At 41.5% G+C, this 14,924-nt stretch overlaps 1 protein-coding gene across 17 annotated transcripts in view; it reads right to left on the bottom strand.

Moving 5' to 3' along the window:
• Window positions 1-14,924, bottom strand: part of mrtfbb (myocardin related transcription factor Bb) — a 69,285-nt gene that overhangs the window by 9,242 nt on the left and 45,119 nt on the right. For 15 of the 17 annotated variants that reach the window (XM_058048933.1, XM_058048932.1, XM_058048917.1 and 12 more), the window contains 2 exons: window positions 7,201-7,443; window positions 1,987-2,052 (listed from right to left, as the gene is read on the bottom strand). In XM_058048933.1, the coding sequence (XP_057904916.1) occupies window positions 1,987-2,052; window positions 7,201-7,303 (169 nt within the window). In that variant the 5' untranslated portion in view covers window positions 7,304-7,443. Of the gene's footprint in view, window positions 1-1,986; window positions 2,053-7,200; window positions 7,727-14,924 lie in introns of those variants that run through there. The other 2 variants (XM_058048931.1, XM_058048934.1) reach the window with 2 other exon arrangements.

The following is a 14,924-nucleotide window of genomic DNA, read 5'->3' as shown; positions in this document are numbered from 1 at the left end:
TGACTAAATCATCTTTTATTACAAACACCACACCGACTGAGCCTGGACGAGCTAGTATTACTGTGCTGTCCTTGGAATACTACACTGACAGTCAATACTTGGAGGGAGTAATGTATGCGAAAGGGTTGTAATTACTAAGGCTGGCCCTTTAAGGCTGGCCCTTTAAGGCTGGCCCTTTAAGGCTGGCCCTTTAAGGATGGCCCTTTAAGGATGGAGCTTGAAGGATGGAGCTTGAAGGCTGGCCCTTTAAGGCTGGCCCTTTAAGGATGGCCCTTTAAGGATGGCCCTTTAAGGCTGGCCCTTTAAGGATGGCCCTTTAAGGCTCGGGCTTTAAGGCTGGCCCTTTAAGGCTGGCCCTTTAAGGATGGAGCTTTAAGGATGGCCCTTTAAGGCTGGCCCTTTAAGGCTGGCCCTTTAAGGCTGGCCCTTTAAGGCTGGCCCTTTAAGGCTGGAGCTTTAAGGCTGGCCCTTTAAGGATGGCGCTTTAAGGATGGCCCTTTAAGGATGGCGCTTTAAGGATGGCGCTTTAAGGATGCCCCTTTATGGGTGGCCCTTTAAGGGTGGCCCTTTAAGGATGGCCCTTTAAGGCTGGCCCTTTAAGGCTGGCCCTTTAAGGCTGGCCCTTTAAGGCTGGCCCTTTAAGGATGGCCCTTTAAGGATGGCCCTTTACGGCTGGCCCTTTAAGGATGGCCCTTTAAGGCTCGGGCTTTAAGGCTGGCCCTTTAAGGCTGGCCCTTTAAGGCTGGCCCTTTAAGGATGGAGCTTTAAGGATGGAGCTTTAAGGATGGAGCTTTAAGGATGGCCCTTTAAGGCTGGCCCTTTAAGGCTGGTCCTTTAAGGCTGGCCCTTTAAGGCTGGCGCTTTAAGGATGGAGCTTTAAGGCTGGCCCTTTAAGGCTGGCCCTTTAAGGATGGCGCTTTAAGGATGGCGCTTTAAGGCTGGCCCTTTAAGGATGGCCCTTTAAGGCTGGCCCTTTAAGGATGGCCCTTTAAGGCTCGGGCTTTAAGGCTGGCCCTTTAAGGCTGGCCCTTTAAGGATGGAGCTTTAAGGATGGAGCTTTAAGGATGGCCCTTTAAGGCTGGCCCTTTAAGGCTGGCCCTTTAAGGCTGGCCCTTTAAGGCTGGCCCTTTAAGGCTGGCCCTTTAAGGATGGCCCTTTAAGGATGGCCCTTTAAGGCTGGCGCTTTAAGGATGGAGCTTTAAGGCTGGCCCTTTAAGGCTGGCCCTTTAAGGATGGCGCTTTAAGGATGGCGCTTTAAGGATGCCCCTTTAAGGGTGGCCCTTTAAGGGTGGCCCTTTAAGGGTCGCCCTTTAAGGATGGCCCTTTAAGGCTGGAGCTTTAAGGCTGGCCCTTTAAGGCTGGAGCTTTAAGGCTGGCCCTTTAAGGCTGGCCCTTTAAGGATGGCCCATTAAGGCTGGAGCTTTAAGGATGGCCCTTTAAGGCTGGAGCTTTAATGCTGGCCCTTTAAGGCTGGCCCTTTAAGGCTGGAGCTTTAAGGATGGCCCTTTAAGGCTGGCCCTTTAAGGCTGGCGCTTTAAGGCTGGCCCTTTAAGGCTGGCCCTTTAAATACTTTGTGGATTTATTGTTGACTTAGTGCTCGAGTAGTTGAGATAATGAATTGACTCCTCTGTGAAAAAAGTGGACCAAATAAACAGAGGCCTATATAAAGGCCTAAAAAAAGGCCAGTATTGCTAGTCCAGTGAACGGCATCAAGGAAACCCAGTTTCGATTCCACCCTCGGCCATCTCTGTGTGGAGTTTGCATGTTCTCCCCGTGCATGCGTGGGTTTTCTCCGGGTACTCCGGTTTCCTCCCACATTCCAAAAACATGCTAGGTTAATTAGCGACTCCAAATTGTCCATAGGTATGAATGTGAGTGTGAATGGTTGTTTGTCTATATGTGCCCTGTGATTGGCTGGCTACTAGTGTGCCGAAAGAAGATGAGATAAAAGCATGGAATGAATATACTTTTCACGTATACACTCACGGGGCATGATGCCTTGCTCCACAAGTTGCTCGCGACTTCGTCTGTGCTGCAGGCAGAGCTGAAGAGCTGCGAGTGCAAAAACAAAAAACAAAAAGTCAAATAACTCTAATTGAAAAGCTCCACTAAGTCATCATAAGATGTCACGCTGAGTCCTACAATGCACCTGGTGTTTTATAATAAACGGCAAAGGTCAAAGGCTAACAACAGCAGACCCACAATTCACTTCCTGTACTGGGACGGAGAGGAAGTGGACAAAACCGCATACACATCATTGAGACGTGAAAGTAAACAATATGATTACACAAGGGGAGTTAGGGTGGTATAAACCTTGTTAATGTGTCATCAATGAGTCATAGCCACTTGTTTTTAGTATCAGTGAAGACACTTCATGGACAAAAATATTGGGACAGACCATATACAGGAAGTGTGCAACTGGAAATCTAACCTGGAAAATAAAAATGAGACAAACAACCATTCACACTCACATTCATACCTATGGACAATTTGGAGTCGCTAATTAACCTAGCATGTTTTTGGAATGTGGGAGGAAACCGGAGTACCCGGAGAAAACCCACGCATGCATGGGGAGAACATGCAAACTCCAAACAGAGATGGCCAAAAGTGGAATTGAACTCGGGTCTCCGAACTGTGAGGCCTGTGTGCTAACCACTCGTCCGCCATGCAGTCTGAGAAGAAGCACATAAAAGCAAAAAAAAAAAATCATTAAAAATACCACTTCCACATGGAATGAGAGGAGATTTTTTTTTTTTTTTTTTTACACCCTGGACTGGTGGCCAGCCAATCACAGGGCACATATAGACAAACAACCATTCACACTCACATTCATACCTATGGACAATTTGGAGTCGCTAATTAACCTAGCATGCATATTGTTGAAATAATTTTACTTTATTTTAGTTTTATTGTGTGTGAGGTTCATTGTTGTACGCCCCCCCCCAAGTGCACATTCATTCATTCATTCATTTTCTACCACTTATCCTCACAAGAGACAGGGGGTGCTGGAGCCTATCCCAGCTATCACACCCTGGACTGGTGGCCAGCCAATCACAGGGCACATATAGACAAACAACCATTCACACTCACATTTTTGGAGTCGCTAATTAACCTAGCATGCATGTTGTTGAAATAATTTTACTTTATTTTAGTTTTATTGTATGCAAGATTCATTGTTGTACGTGGAATTGAACCCTGGTCTCCTAGCTGTGAGGTCTGCGCGCTAACCACTCGACCACCGTGTCGCCCTATAAAAATGAGTTCATTCATTCATTTTCTGCCGCTTTTCCTCACAAGGGTCGCAGGGGGTGCTGGAGCCTATCCCAGCTGTCTTCGGGCGAGAGGCGGGGTACACCCTGGACTGGTCGCCAGCCAATCACAGGGCACATACACACTCACAACCATTCACACTCACATTCATACCTATGGACAATTTGGAGTCGCTAATTAACCTAGCATGTTTTTGGAATGTGGGAGGAAACCGGAGTACCCGGAGAAAACCCACGCATGCACGGGGAGAACATGCAAACTCCACACAGAGATGGCCGAGGGTGGGGATTGAACCCTGGTCTCCTAGCTGTGAGGTATGCACGCTAACCACTCAACCACCGTGCCGCCCTATAAAAATGAGTTGATTTATTTAAAAAAAAAATGATTGATCTGATTGAGAGGCGTGTCCAAACAGTGTCTATAGCTAAGTGGGTGTGGTCAAGTTAGTTTAGAAGTTGATGGTGACTGACGGAGGCCCCCGGATCGCCGCCCCCTTAGTGACATAAAAAGTCAGCGTAGCTACATCTACAGATCGACTCAAGGGAAACATCTACCCCCTCATAAATACACACACAACAAACACACAACACACACACAACACACACACACACGTCTCCACTGGGACAAGCGCTGCGTCTGAACAGGCCACTCTGACTCATGCTAGCAAAAATAAACCGGGCAGCTGTGAGAACAAGGCCTGGGAACCATGAAATGTAAGTTTAAGGGGGGGGCGGGATGCGGGGTTTTCGGGGGCTGATTGCGGGCTATCAACTCGGGAGGGCAAAAAAAAAAAGGGGGTCCAGAATCAAAGCTCAAAGACTCCGGGATCTGCAGAAACCAGGCTAGCATACTCAAGAGTCCGAGTCCGAGTATTTACAGTCACTGTGACCTGGAAAGAATGCCCCAAGCAGTGAAATTTATGACTGCATATCAAGAAACATCAAAAAGCACCTCGTAGTTTTAGAACATTTAATATAAGGGGGGCACGATCCAGTGCCTGGAGGTGCTCCTGACAATGTGACAGCTTGTCGTGAACCCTGGCTAACCCTCCTGGCTGCCATGTTAGCCGCCTGACGCTCTCTCCTGCTCTCCAGCAGAGCGTAAACAAGAGCTTGTGGAGGAACGACCACCAAAAAAAAAAAAAAAAAAAACCCTGGCGACTGACGCAACCTCTCTCCTCTCCCGGCCCCCTGTTTGATTCCGATTTGATTGGATTCTTTTGTAGGAAGAGAACAAATAGCGGTTTACTGGAGATGCCTTCTTGCCAAGGCAAAGATGAATAAAGTTTAGAAAGAGCACGATGCCAAGTTATGTTAGCTTTATTGCTTATAAATATCCAAAAAAACCGTCTCTTAGCGCTATCTGATGTAGCAAAAACGCGGGCCGTCATACGTATCACAAACAGACCCAACACATCTATCTGACGTCAATCTATGTTTGAATTCGCACTGCATGTTGGGAAATCAAACACCAATTAGCCTTGGCTACAGTCTGCGTCATCAGATACGAGCTAACTGCATTTCATTAATCCTGGTGTTAGCATCCAGAACAATCGAACATTTATTCACTTTATACCGCTTATCCTCACGCTGGAGCCTATCCCAGCTGTCTTCGAGCGAGAGGCGTGTTACACCCTGGACTGGTGGCCAGCCAATCACAGGGCACATATAGACAAACAACCATTCACACTCACATTCATACCTATGGATAATTTGGAGTCGCTAATTAACCTAGCATGTTTTTGGAATGTGGGAGGAAAACGGAGTACCCGGAGAAAACCCACGCATGCATACTCCACACAGAGATGCCCGAGGGTGGAATTGAACTCGGGTCTCCTAGCGGTGAGGTCTGTGCGCTAACCACACGACCACCGTGCAGCTTAGCCTGTCTATAAAAAGGTTGAATTCACATGCCTCGTGGATTATTATTATTATTATTATTATTTATTTATATTTATTATTTATTATACATTATTGTTTTGTTCCTTTTCACACTATTTAAATGCTTGTCAAAGGCGCCAATTAGCATGAGCGTCCTTTGGGGAAAATATTGAGGAAAATATTAGCAACAGTTGATGCTAACGTAATTGCATCTCAGCGGGGAGTTTATTTACCTAAACCGCTAAATGGAATTAGGCGATAATTCGATAATTATAATTTCACCAGAACCAATGTTGTAATAGCCAGCATTAATAGCATTGATGAGTTCATTGTAAACAACAGTACGGCAAAGTGCTAACATTTTAAAGCACATACAGTGGTAGACAAAATTGCAATTTTTTTTAAAGCTAATTTTAGATTAATTTTAGACTTGGTTATTTGCTTTTTTTAAGCGCATGTAGAGCTGCTGGATGCTTCAAATGCAAGCTACTGCCAACTTGTGCCGTTAATAGGAAAAAATCATACCAGGAGGTTGCCTACAGCCACATCTGCTAATGCTATGTTGATAATTGCATCTCGGCGGGAGTTTATTTACTTAAACCGCTAAATGGAATTAGGCGCTAATTAGAGAATGTTATTCATATTACAACTTCACCAGAACCAATGTTGTAATAGCCAGCATTAATAGCATTGATAAGTTCATTGTAAACAACAGTACTGTAAAGTGCTAACATTTTAAAGCGCATACAGTGGTAGACAAAACTGCTATTTTTTTATTGAAAGATTAATTTTAGACTTCTTTATTTGCTTTTTTAGTCCACGCTCCTAGCAACTATAGCATGACGGGCAAAAGTGTACCACACATTTTAAAGCGCATGTAGACCTAGATGAAGCTGCAGGATGCTTCAAATTCAAGCTAATGCCAAAAATCATACCAGGAGGTTGCCTACAGCCACATCTGCTAATGCTATTAAATAAATTAGAGAGGCTGGTATCTACTTGTAGATACACGTATCTGGTGACTATAGCATTAGAGCATTTGCAGCATGTCGCGTTAACCACACGACCACCGTGCAGCCGAGCCTGTTTATTAAAAAGTTAAATTCATATGTCTTGTGGATTATTATTATTAGCATAAAGACTTCTAATAGTTTTTTTTTTACAATAATAAATGTACATATTATTGTTTTGTTCCTTTTCGCACAATTTAAATGCTTGTCAAAGGCGCCAAGTGTGGAAAATATTGAGGGAAATATTAGCAACAGTTCATAATTGCATAATTTATTTTCCTAAACCGCTAAATAGAATTAGGTGATAATTAGAGAATATTATTCATATTACAACTTCACCAGAACCAATGTTGTAATAGCCAGCATTAATAGCATTGATAAGTTCATTGTAAACAACAGCACTGTGCTAACATTTTAAAGCGCATACAGTGGTAGACAAAAATGCAATTTTTTTATTGAAAGATTAATTTTAGACTTATTATTATTATTTGATTTTTTTAGTCCACGCTCCTAGCAACTATAGCATGATGGGCAAAAGTGCACCACACATTTTAAAGCGCACGTAGAGCTAGATCAAATTCGAGCTTCAAATTCAAGCTACTGCCAAAAATCATACCAGGAGGTTGCCTACAGCCACATCTGCTAATGCTATTAAATGAATTAGAGAGGTTGGTATCTGTCTGAGGTTGGAGAGGTTGGTACTTGTAGACCACATATCTGGTGACTATAGCATTAGAGCATTTGCAGCACGTCGCGCTAACCACACGACCACCGTGCAGCTGAGCCTGTCTATAAAAATGTTAAATTCATATGCCTTGTGGATTATTATTATTATTATTATTATTATTATTATTATTATTATTATTATTATTATTATTAACATAGAGCATTAGAGCATTTGCAGCATGTCGTCCCATTCAAACAAAGAGCTTAAGTTCTGCCTTGTCACTTCCTGGTCGGGGAGGGTGACTCATCACAACCCCCCCCCCCCTCTTAATAACCTCCCCTTGCATGCACTGTAAAAATATCAATAAAGTTACCTGATTTGAACTTCCCCCTGCAGATGGAGGGGGTCTCCACATGGAGGCAGGCCATGGAGGAGGACAGTGCTGCTGTGCTGGGGGGCCACCTCTGGAGTCCCATGGAGTGACCAGGCCAGACGAGAAGACGGCGCGGGGACGAACGAGACTCTGAGCCAACGACAGCTGGGGCTCGCTAGCGGCCGGCCGCCCCTCCTCCTCCTCCTCCTCCTTCTTCTTCTTCTTCTCTGGCTTTGGACTCAGCTGAGGAGGGGAAAAAAAAGTGTGTGTTCAGCCAATGTGTGTGTGTGTGTGTGTGCTTGGTTAAGATCAGTAGGAGGGAACGTCGTGTTTAACCCTTTCTACGCCGCTGTGTTTGACTTTATGACATAACTCTGATGAAACGTGAAGACAATTTGGACAATTTTTTTTTCCGTTATGGACGGATTCTAACAAACAGCGGGCGGCTTTCCCATGAGAAGTGTTTTATTTTGGCGTTATCAAGTCCTAAATAACAATGACATGAGCAAACATACACACGCAAAGCCCTCAGGGACACAGAAGCTTATCTCATTCATGGTAATTTATATACCCCCCCCCCCCCCTAAAATGTTTTATCGTAATTTCCCCATAGCAGCGTGTTGCTATTTCTGTCATTTCACTGTTTGTAAAAAGAACGTAAAAACGAACAAAAGTAAACGTTGCAGTGTCGTTATAGTAGTGATACAGCTAAACACGCTGACAGGAAGTGAGATTAAAAACAAACGCTAATTGCGGTGACTTCCTAGAATTTGACAGGACCACGTTAGCGGGTTGTTGGTAGCCAGCCAATCACAGGGCACACATATAGACAAACAACCATTCACACTCACATTCATACCTATGGACAATTTGGAGTCGCTAATTAACCTAGCATGTTTTTTTTGGAATGTGGGAGGAAACCGGAGTACCCGGAAAAAACCCACGCATGCACGGGGAGAACATGTAAAACTCCACACAGAGATGGCCGAGGATGGAATTGAACTCGGGTCTCCGAACTGTGAGGCCTGCGTGCTAACCACTCGTCCGCCATGCAGCCTGAGAAGAAGCACATAAACGCAAAAAAAAAAAAATTAAAAATACCACTTCCACATGGAATGAGAGGAGAATTTTTTTTTTTTACACCCTGGACTGGTGGCCAGCCAATCACAGGGCACATATAGACAAACAACCATTCACACTCACATTCATACCTATGGACAATTTGGAGTCGCTAATTAACCTAGCAGGTTTTTTTGGAATGTGGGAGGAAACCGGAGTACCCAGAGAAAACCCACGCATGCACAGGGAGAACATGTAAAACTCCACAAAGAGATGGCCGAGGATGGAATCGAACTCGGGTGAGGCCTGAAAATGCACCTCTTATTGAATTGAACTCGGGTCTCCGAACTGTGAGGCCTGAGTGGTAACCACTCGACCGCCATGCAGCCTGAGAAGAAGCACATAAAAGCAAAAAAAAAAACACATTAAAAATACCACTTCCACATGGAATGAGAGGAGAATTTTTTTTTTTTTTTACACCCTGGACTGGTGGCCAGCCAATCACAGGGCACATATAGACAAACAACCATTCACACTCACATTCATACCTATGGACAATTTGGAGTCGCTAATTAACCTAGCATGTTTTTGGAATGTGGGAGGAAACCGGAGTACCCGGAGAAAACCCACGCATGCACGGGAGGACATGTAAAACTTGAGGGTGGAATTGAACCCTGGTCTCCTAGCTGTGAGGTCTGCGTGCTAACCACTCTTCCGCCATGCAGCCTGAGAAGAAGCACATAAAAGCAAAAAAAATACATTAAAAATACCACTTCCACATGGAATGAGAGGAGAAATTTTTTTCGTTTTTTTTTTTTTTACACCCTGGACTGGTGGCCAGCCAATCACAGGGCACATATAGACAAACAACCATTCATGTGATGAGTCCATATTTTACGTGGAATAACGCTGAGCACCCGGAGCGCTCTGAAAGCATCAGGAATGTGTAATTCGGCACGGGAACAGAACAATAATCAACATCTTCCACATCTGTTGTGCCCAACAGACAGAAAGAACCAGTGTCTGGTTCTAAAAAGCTCCCATTCCATTCCACAGAAGAACACGGCTGTTTCTGGTTGCCGCGAAAGCCAATAAACAAGAACAAGGCATCGATTAGAGGACGCGGCGATAACGATGACGTGAACTCTCATCTGCGCCGCAACAAGTCATTTTCAGCTTTTGATGACGATCACATTCATTATCGGATTATTGCATCCATGTGTTGCCCCCCCAAACCCCCCCCTCAGACCAGCTGTCTGTACAACAGTCACATTGAATACGTTCACAGTTGCTTACAATTTCATTGAAAAAATGCACTTTTCTATGGCTTGGCCGCAAATGAAGTCATGTACTCTCGCCAGCCGCAACATTAGGAACGGAAACCACGATGATCCAATGCAAGAGCCGCATCAAAAAGTTCGTTTTTAGAAAGAAAACTAAGATTGCTCCCTTGTAGACGACTATAATGTAGCCCACTGATTAGCTTTTTTGAATTTTCTTATGTATTGCAAAGAAAACTGCATGAGAAAGCAGTTGCTTTATCTAATGAGGAGGTCTTCAAACCTTGTTTTTAAGGTCATGGTCCAGGACAGTAAGGCGGGCGTGTCCGGACTTTTGCAGCGTGGGACACTCGGTGAAAAATGAAAGGATTCAAGAGAAAGTTTGATATATTGGAAAGCAATTGGAGCTGAAAAAAAACATACATTTGTCTGAATTTCACCCTTTTTTTCCTATTTTTGTGGTTGTTATTTGTATTATTTTTTTAAAAAATTATTATTATTTTATTATTACTTCTCACTTTTTTCTTTTTTTTATTATTTTTATTTATTATTATTTTATTATTAATATTTGAACTTTCATCTGGTGAATCTGCTTCTCATCATGATGACTTTATTCCTGTAATATTTTTCTTTATTCCTTAATGCGACTTTTTCCAGCAATCTAATAAAAAAAAATACAACTTTAATCAGTTTTTTTTACTTCTCACTTTTTTCTTTAATATTTCAAATAAATGAGATTTCAGACTTTTTTTCCCCTATTTTTGCTGTTGTTATTTTTATTATTATTATTTGTATTTATTATTATTCTATTATTAATATTTGAACTTTCATCTGGTGAATCTGCTTCTCATCATAATGACTTTATTCCTATAATATTTTTCTTTATTCCTTAATGCGACTTTTTCCAGCAATCTAATTTAAAAAAATACAACTTTAACCAGTTTTGTTTACTTCTCACTTTTTTATTTAATATTTCAAATAAATGAGATTTCAGCCTTTTTTCCCCTATTTTTGCTATTGTTATTTTTATTATTATTTATTTTATTCTTAATATTTGAACTTTCATCTGATGAATCTGCTTCTCATCATGACTTTATTCCTATAATATTTTTACTTTATTCCTGTAATGCAACTTTTTCCAGAAATCTAATTAAAAAAAAATTTCAACTTTAATCAGTTTTGTTTACTTCTCACTTTTTTTTTGAATATTTCAAATAAATGAGACTAAAATTATTATTTTTTTATTTATTTTTTTCCCCATTATTATATTACAATGTAAAATTAAGATTTTTTCTTAGGCTGTAACTTTTTTCTCTCAATGGTTTGAATTTTAGTTGTCCTCAAAACATTTAGAGAATGACAAAACAATAAATGGAGAATGATAAAAATAATAAAAAACAGCCCCAAATGGAGGACTTCCTCAATGACGGGACACTGCTTTCATCTTGTCCACTTGTCATTGTGTTCAAACCCTGGCTTCACTGTATCCGTTTACGGAGTAGACGAGTGACTAGATCACTCCCTGTTCCTAATATAATGCAGCGTTATGTACAGTACACCTAATAATAACAAACAATTGTACTCAATCTTGAATGCACTACTTGTCTACGACCAGCAGAGGCGCTGCTGATTCACTCGACTAGTTGCATATAAAAAAAAAGCATAATAATAATTAATAATTTTTCCTGGTGAAGAAAAACTCCTGAGGAACGTGACCCTCAGCGTCAAACTGGTCTTCAAAGCCAAAAAAAAAAATCAATTTCTCCTCCCGGTTTTCTTTGAAGATGAAAAGCTAGCATTACCACGGAGGCCCTACAGACCAGAAACGATGCAAATACTCCTGATAATATTCAGTCTAATCTCACTCACATTACAGCGGTGCGATGTCAACCAAACTCCAAAACACCATCAGCTGACCATAAAGCAGCACTTAAAAGCTTTAGGAGGGCTTCTGTCCTCGTCTGATGATTGGCACGTGGTAATCAAACACAGGTGTACTGTAATGAAAGACTCATCCCTTTGAGGCTCACATGAGAATTTAAGGTAAAAACCCAGACAACAAATTCCTTCTGGGGTTTTTTTTTGGACTGGTGTTGATTCCGAGGTGAATCGCTGAGAAGGTTCCACGTTAGCTATTGAGCAAAGATGCTGCCTGGTATATTTGCGAAACAAAATGTCGGTTTTTGGGCTCCGGTTGACTCACTGTCGGCTCATAAAAAGCTGGCATTGCAGTTATTAATCTGTCGTAAAAAAAAAAAAAAAATGTCTGGGTCATATCGTGGCAATGTCTTCAATCGTGGTATTAGATGCATCATAAAGCATCCCCATCAAAGTTTTGGTGGAGCTCAAGAAAGCAAGAATATAAAGTAGAACCTTTAAATGTCTACTTGGTACAATCCAGGATTCAACCAACAAATCTCGGGCCGCCATGCAGCCTGAGAAGAAGCACATAAAAGCAAAAAAAAAAAAAAAAAAAAAACATTAAAAATACCACTTCCACATGGAATGAGAGGAGAATTTTTTTTTCGTTTTTTTCGGGGTTTTTTTTACACCCTGGACTGGTGGCCAGCCAATCACAGGGCACATATAGACAAACAACCATTCACACTCACATTCATACCTATGGACAATTTGGATTTCGCTAATTAACCTAGCATGTTTTTGGAATGTGGCATGCAACGGGAGAACATGCAAACTCCACACAAAGATGGGATTGAACTCGGGTCTCCTAGCTATGAGGCCTGCGCACTAACCACTCATACACCATGCAGTGCAATGTAGGAATATTTTACTAGTTAGTGCGTCGAAAATGTGTTTACGACCTCCTAAATATGGCTTTTAACACTATTAGAGCCCTCTAGACATGAAATAACACCCCTATAGTCACCTTTAGACTTTCATTCATTCATTTTCAACCACTTATCCTCATGAGGGTCGCAGGGAGGGGGTTGCCAGAGCCTATCCCAGCTGTCTTCGGGCGGGAGGCGGGGTACACCCTGGACTGGTTGCCAGCCAATCACAGGGCACATATAGACAAACAACCATTCACACTCACATTCATACCTATGGACAATTTGGAGTCGCTAATTAACCTAGCATGTTTTTGGAATAAGGGAGGAAAACCCACGCATGCACGGGGAGAACGTGTAAACTCCACACAAAGATGGCCGAGGGTGGAATCGAACTCGGGTGAGGCCTGAAAATGCACCTCTGAAGTTGGCATAAACAAAAAATATCAGGCAAAAAGTGAAAGGCTGTTGTTTGTCTTGAAAGTTAAAATGGAGTTTTATTGTTTCACATTTAAATTTTAAAAAGGAACCTATTGTGCATTTTCGTCTTTTCTGACCTATAAACGTAATTAAAATGTTGTATTCTTGTGTTAAACGATGCCAGAGTCTCAGATAATTAGGATTGCGCGTTTGGAAGTGAGCCCTGAAAGAAGTTGAGGATGGATCAAAACGCTCGATTTCAGAAGGCGTGGTAAAACCGCCCCTTTGTGATGTCACAGAGGGGCGGATTTCCTTATATGGTTTGTAGTTAGGAAGCACTTTGGTGTGTGACTGTGGTGCGTTTAACGGCTGATGAACTAAATGCAAAATTATCAAAAAATATATAAAAAAATATACATAAATAATATGTATTATAATATATATAACTATATAAAATAAAATTTAAAAAATATATAAATAAAATATATAAAAATGTCTTTTGTAAACATTTGTACATTTGTAAGGCCATGAAGCTGTGCTTGTATTTTTTTTTTTTTTTACGAAGCCTGATTGGATTGAGTAAAAAAAAAAAAATCAGATAAGATGTTTGGAGAGATCGCATTAGTAATTTTAAATTTCTTTTCTTGCCGAGTCTTCACCCTCACACTCACTGCCGTCACATCCCCGGACTTTAAGCCTCAGCGAACGGTGGGAAAGCCAGAAGAAAATCCCCGTGGGCCTTGAGTAATTCTTTGAAGCTGTGTTCCACGCAGCTGCATGCGAGGCCGCCATTCATCTCGTTACTGAGCTTTCTAGATGAGATAATGTAACAAATAAATAAAACTTCTTAGCAGCCTTTTGTGAACGACTAATCGCAAATACGAAAACCGAACTCAACCGGACCATTCAGTGACTGATAAGCGAAGACCCTGGCATTGGCCGTCATTCATCCACTCTGTGAATGAGACTCATCGAAGCAACCAGTGGGACTTATAACTCTCTATTTCCGTTAAACCAGGGGTCTCAAACGCGCGGCCCGCGGGCCACATTACACTAATTTTAGGCCCCCGCCTTGATATGAAAGTTTAATGTTAGTTTGATATGGATGCTGTATGGTATCATGTACCCAGAAAAAAAATTATTACGTTTGATTAATGTTCATGTTAAAGGTTAAATAACTGTTAATAGTTATCCTCCCTATCCGTGTGGAAGTGGTACGTTTTTGGCTATTTAAGTTTAAAGGAAATAACTTGAAGGCTACCGTTTAGGTCGCTAGCTCTCTAGTTTGCGAGTTAGCATGTGTCTCATGACCCTGCAGTTGCGCAATATGTTGTAAATAAAAAAAGTATAAATGTGACTATAGTCGTGTTTTGTCATGTCTACAGGGCTCTAATAATGCTTTGTTCATTTTAATCGTAAAAAAAATTATTTGTCTACCCACCAACTATATGTGGTTTCTTAAGTTTTTATTATTTGCCCTTTTATTATTATTATATTTGATTGATTTTTCTTTATTCTTGATTTAGTTTATTTATTTTTCATCTTATTTTGTGCAGAAAAATACAAATTAAGATATTTGAGAACAGTGGAATGTTTTATCAGAGCTTTTCTTGTAGAAAATGGAACCAAAGCACTGAAAAAGTTTGTATATTTTTGTGTTTTTAATAAATGCGTTTTTTTTTTTTTGACCCAGCCTTGCCCAGACCCTAGCTCCAGTGGCCCCCATGTAAATTGAGTTTGAGACAATACCCCAACAGGTCCATTGTGTGTTATATAAACACAATGACTGAGTAGTAAAACAATACACGCGTTTGGCGAATTGACGCAGGACACACGCCAAAACCGACATCCATGGTCCAAATCTTAAACCTAGCTTAAAACCGGTCATAGTGGCTCCTAAGGCTGGTTACGTGGAAAAAAAACACAAGATTTTCGAGGTGTATTTTTTCGGCTGCATATGTTTTTTGTCAAGTCAAACAAACTCGACAGGCGTTTACGTTTCTTCCAGGTTGAAAGACAAACTTACACACTCGTTACATTTCCGATGTGTATCATTCATACGTTTTTGCTGGTGTCATACGTTGCACTCGGGCAGCTAACATATTTTGTGTCGAGATATTACTGCTTCATGGTCACCACGGCTACTTTCTCCACACAGACTACCACTCAAAAGTTT

The sequence above is a fragment of the Doryrhamphus excisus genome, chromosome 15, assembly GCF_030265055.1.
Source record: "Doryrhamphus excisus isolate RoL2022-K1 chromosome 15, RoL_Dexc_1.0, whole genome shotgun sequence".
NCBI classification, from domain to species: domain Eukaryota; kingdom Metazoa; phylum Chordata; class Actinopteri; order Syngnathiformes; family Syngnathidae; genus Doryrhamphus; species Doryrhamphus excisus.
This window is presented reverse-complemented; position numbering and strand designations above follow the sequence as displayed.